This window comes from Gavialis gangeticus, unplaced genomic scaffold (assembly GCF_001723915.1).
Source record: "Gavialis gangeticus isolate Ggan-Ray unplaced genomic scaffold, GavGan_comp1, whole genome shotgun sequence".
Lineage (NCBI taxonomy): Eukaryota > Metazoa > Chordata > Crocodylia > Gavialidae > Gavialis > Gavialis gangeticus.
Window position 1 is genome coordinate 12,111,485 of NW_017729004.1, and position 5,356 is coordinate 12,116,840.

The window sequence follows — 5,356 nt, forward strand, 5'->3', positions numbered from 1 at the left end:
TTCCTGAGGTGGGATCTCTGCACCCGCCACACTCTCCAATCTCTGTCCTGATCCTCAAAGGAAACTTACACAACGCTTCCCAGAGACGTGCCTATGAACTCCTCTTCATCAGCCTCCTGGATACTAAAAATCATGGACTGAATATAGACATTGGATTTATGACATTATAATCTGCCTGACAGCTGACTTCCCAGGTACTTCTCCATTATTCATCCCCCTTCTCTCCACCACCACCCCACACCCCAGCCTGTCTCTCACCCATTGACTCCTCAATCTACATTTTCACTGACTGCCTGTCTTGTGTGCAGACCAGCCCAGCCTCTGGCTGCTTTACTTTTCCTTCCATCCAGGAAGAGCACACACCAACTGCAGAAACTTCCTTAGCCTGATGAAGGGTTTTTGAACCTGAAAGCTTGCTTAATAATTGTTTTTCAATTATTTTAGTTGGTCTAATAAAAGATATCAGATTCACGCAAAGAAGCTTGTCTGTCTAAAGGATCTGAGAATTTACACTACCTGACAAAATGGAGCATGAACTGTTGACACAATACTCATGACATTTTCTTTAATGCTAGAAAAAAAAATGAGACACTTCGGAAGAAAACTGTTTACAATATTTTAAGTTCAGAAACTTGCTCCAAATCAATGAACTTGGATAAAACCATGAATATATCTACATAGTTTAACCTAGTGATAAGCACAAGAGGATTAAATAGATAAGTAGTAACATTTTAGTTTATATTTTTTATCAAAACCTACCTTTGTGCAGTCTCTAAAGTTTGCTCCCAGTTTTGCTGAGCTAAATATAGCCTCATCTTTAGGATTAATGCTGGCATGAAACTGGGGTAAGTGATTATTATTTGATTAACAACTTCCAGAGCAGCTGAATAATTCTGATGCATCATGAAATATCTTATCTATGGAGAAAAAAAAGGAAAACTATCCTGCTGTTTCAGAAAAAATGGCATATTTTACTGATGTGTTAATTAACTATTATTAAATTGGTAGCAAATTATCATCTGTTCAATTAACTGAACTGGAAAAGGATTCAGACCAAATGTTATTACAGCAGTAGGAGTCAACAGTGGCGTGGGGTTAAGGTAGGCCCTCAGCCTTCTCCACATAGTCATTACAAGGCTCACCAGTAGCTACTGCTGACAACTGAGTCCCTACAGTTGCCTCTCCTATCCACATGCATTGTCAGGATTAGCAAGGGTGGAGCCTGAAGTCAGGGAGAGTTGGGCACTTTGTCTCCTTAGGTACCTTGGAAGAACACACTGGGTACTTAACTGAATATTTAGACACCTAAAAGGCCTTTGAAAAATTGGTCTTTGTTGCAGGGCAGTAAGGTGTGTGCTCCTTTAAGAACAGAAACAGCTTAGGGAGCAGGCTCTAAGAGCCAGATAGAAACCCCACAGGTGCAGGTTGCTATGGCAGCCAGCTAATGAGAGAATTAGCTGGCACCTGCAGCTGGTCAGGTGACCGGAAGAGGCAGGGCCCTGGGCATATATAAACCCCAGGGCTGGGACTAGAGGTTGAGTTCTCTGTCAGCAGCCAAGGGGGAAGGAGTTCTCAGAAGAAGCTCACCAGAGAGGATGAACTGCCTGTTCTACCTCAGGTAGGATTAAGGGGCTCCAGGAGCTCACCAGATACCTTGGCCTACAAGGTACTTAGTACTGGGGGAAGTTTGACTTTTTTTTAAAGGGACAGAACACACCTTGAACTCCCTGTATTATGTTATAGCCCAGGAGCTCATATTTTAGTTGCTGTTTATAAACTGGTGGATTGGGCTGAGGCTACTGGGGGAGAAGGAGGCCTCATTCGGGGCCCACTACAGTGAGTGGACCTCAGCACCAGGGGTGTGGTGACAAAGGGGATGAGCGGACCCCAGTGCCAGGGTCTGCAGAGAGAGAGAGAGACAGGGCTGTGGAGAGCCCTGCGATGATTGGAGGCCCAGTTAAACTAAGACCTCAGAGGGACAATGTCTAAATGTTATCTGCAAGGCTTGGGGCGTGGTAAAGGGGCAGTTTTGGAGCCATGCATCTAGCCTATAAGGCTCAGGGTGTCCTGCAAGGTATCCATGTTGAGCAGGACCCAGAAAGGGGCCAAGAACCCATGGGGGTCAGCAGGGTCCAGCAGGACTGTGTCCATGCAAAAAGATCGAGGGCAGCCTCCCTATATTACAATTACCACCAAGACGTGGCAGGAGAGGAAAAGGCTGTCCGCTGGGCAAGACTGGCATGGTCATGGAGCCCTAGGGGCATCACGGCCATCCCTGGGGACCCCATCCTGTCACAGTCTTTTATTCTCAGAAAACAATACGGGGTAATCAATGCAATGGGTGATCACAGGAAGAGAAAGGTGTCCCGTGTCCTCTCAGCCAAAGTCTGGCACAAGTAGAAATATAAGAAAGAAAGTATAAAAGAGTTATAGAAAAACTTAAGAATCAACAGTCATACCTTTCCCATCATCCCAAATATATCAGTAGTATCTTGTGTCCCTTCATCTAGGTATTTGATAGATTTCTTAACAGCATTCGGTTTGTCAGAGGTGGAGTACACCCATCCTTTAAGCACAAGGCCCTGTAAAAATTCAGATAAACTGTACTTTGGGCACATCGTATCAGGCAAATGAATGACTTAATTTGTTTAAAGTACATTCACTTGTTGTTTACGTTATAATGAATTAAATATTAAAAAGGATGCTGATCACAAATTCTAAATAGCTTGGAAATTATTTAAAGCAATGAAGCAAGCTGCAGAACCTTTTGCCATATAAGCAATATTTGATAGAGTTTAATAGCAATGTCATCTTACTTAAAATGTATGCCTCAATTGACTTGCATCAACAAAAAGGAGCATAGATTTTATCCCACCATGTTATACTTATGAAATAGTTGTTCCACTTTCATGGCACTATAATGAAGCAGTTTATCTATTTCTTTCAAACCAGTAAGAGTATACACACTATCGTTTTGCTTAAGTGTGTAGAGTGAAAATTGCTTACTCAGTTTTTACAGCATATATTATTGTGTCTAATTATAAATCAGTGAATATAGCCAGTTTCATTTTTTACTGCAGAAACTCAGCATAGTTATTTTTCTTTGCAAAAACCCCCATGTTTGCACTATATTTTGTACGAAACAGGACATGGAAATCCAACTTCAGATACAGTACATATTTATGTATTGCTGGCTAGTATTTTATTATATAACTGAAATGTGATGTTCACATTTTAATTTTTAAATCTCAAGAACTTCTGCCATTGTTTTGTCTTATGAGTAAAAAATCCAGTATATACTACCTCTCTAGATCCATTAGACATTTTCAGCATTCTGTCAATGTATTCAACTGCTTTATCATTTTTACCCATTAGCCATAGAAACATTCCTGCATAGTACAATGCATTAGTCCCTGTATTCTTCCGAGTTTCCTTGAATTTGTTCTCCAGCTCCAAAACAGCCTCACGATCTGAAAGCAAATATTCAAACCAATAATGTTTAAAGTACATCAAGAACTTCTGTATTGCCAAAAGTTGCCAAATGAACCAAAGGCCCAATCCTTCAAATACTTATACACATGGATAACTGTGCAGATGGGTAGGCCTACTGAATTCAAGGTTATTTATGCATAGAAAAGTTTGCGAAAAAAGGACATTAAAATGTTCAGGCTTTCCCTCTCGTAGGGGATTTAGATGCAATCCTGGGAAGTGTTGTGCACTCAGTATTTCCGATTACTCTAACAGGACTTGAAAGTTGGGTCTTCTAAGATCAAAAACTTTTTGCACACAACTTCATTTATCTCCTGTTTGTCTCCTTCTGGTATTGTGAAATGCTCTTGTGTATAAGATACCAAATACCGTATCAGATACAGAGTTCCTGGAATCACCCGAACAATGAAAGAGCTTTCATAGTAAAGGTCTTGACTTATAAAATCCTAAATGACCTAGGACCTACATACCTAACACACCACCTTGTCCTTACATTCCATCATATTACCTAAAGTCAGCCAAAAGCAGCCTCCTGCAAGTACCAACAGTACACAAGTTTGCTTGGCAAAACCATGAAAGAGGTCGTTTCTGTTAGTTGCTCCTCAGCTTTGGAAATTGCTCCCCTCTGAGGGCCATCAGAATCAGATCTAGACATCTCTAGGAAGCACTGTAAGACTTTTATTTGAGTAGGTTTTTTGGATTGAGGGTACTGTTCAGGGGATTTGTTGCTTATTACATATTTATTCTATTTTAATGTTTTATCTGTTTTTTACAACTTATCTTTTATTGTAATCCACCCTGAGTGTTTCTCAGGAGGAAAGCATATAAATCTAATAAAGGAAAAAAATTTATAATTTTGACATTTTTACCATGCCTCCTTTTCCTCTTGCTATTCAATAGTCTTCTAATAAACACACTTTGTTCCCTCTACATAACTTCTTTCTTTCCCAATTTCTCTCATATATCCTCTGTCTCTTTCATTTCTTTCCTTTTTAACAATTACGTGATGATGCTAATGCCAAGCTATATTGCTAGTACTCATCTTGCTGTTTGAGGTTAACAGTAGGAGAATAAAATCTTGCTAATGTGCACTAAAGACTTGGCCACTCATGGGAAATTATAGGAAACAACTGTGAAAACAACCAATTTTAAAAACATCTAGTTTACTGCATGATACATTATACTTTGCCCATTTTTTAAATAAATGTAGTTTAACTGTTTATAATACAGTATCCAAAAATGTTCCACAATATATTTTATAATGCAATGTTGCTGTGGAAATGGAACAGTTTATAGCATTCTGCTATGAAAATCTCTGTTGATAATTCAGGTGAAATTGCTGAGTTTAGGATAACTGTCATTTTTGCAGATTAGTACGAGAAGATCCCAGTAGTTCATTAAATACATACGTACATACAGGAATCATACAGCCTTCCTCTGAGGTCAGAGGGCAGTTTCTAGACAGACAGCCAATGTACAGCATACTGTACCAAAGCTGAAAGAATTTTAATTAGAAGAATACTTGCTTTGGTAAGTGCCATGCAGTGTAATGCCTGAAACAACAGTTATAATGGGTTTTAAGACTGCATCCAAAATATCTGCTTACTGTAACTTGCAAGGAACTCACTTCATTTGCAAAGGTAAATGTCACAGTCAAGTTGGTCAAGATTTAAAATAAGGGGGTTTAAGGGGTTTCCTGGTTCTATAGAAGTCTTGTTAGATCAATCACCAATACTTATACCGCTAAACCATCCTGATCTCCAGGGATCTGGGTTTTTCATTTCCCATGGAAAAAAAGAGGATTTCCCCCTTTACCCGAGGAAGAACACGGATTTCTCATTTTAGCGGAGAAACGTGGATTTTGCAC

At 39.7% G+C, this 5,356-nt stretch overlaps 1 protein-coding gene across 1 annotated transcript in view; it reads right to left on the reverse strand.

Annotated features, from left to right (window-relative positions):
* Window positions 1-5,356, reverse strand: part of TTC21A (tetratricopeptide repeat domain 21A) — a 68,679-nt gene that overhangs the window by 48,022 nt on the left and 15,301 nt on the right. Inside the window, 3 exon segments of the mRNA XM_019507937.1 lie at window positions 735-917; window positions 2,460-2,582; window positions 3,304-3,470. Coding sequence (XP_019363482.1) covers window positions 735-917; window positions 2,460-2,582; window positions 3,304-3,470 — 473 coding nt within the window.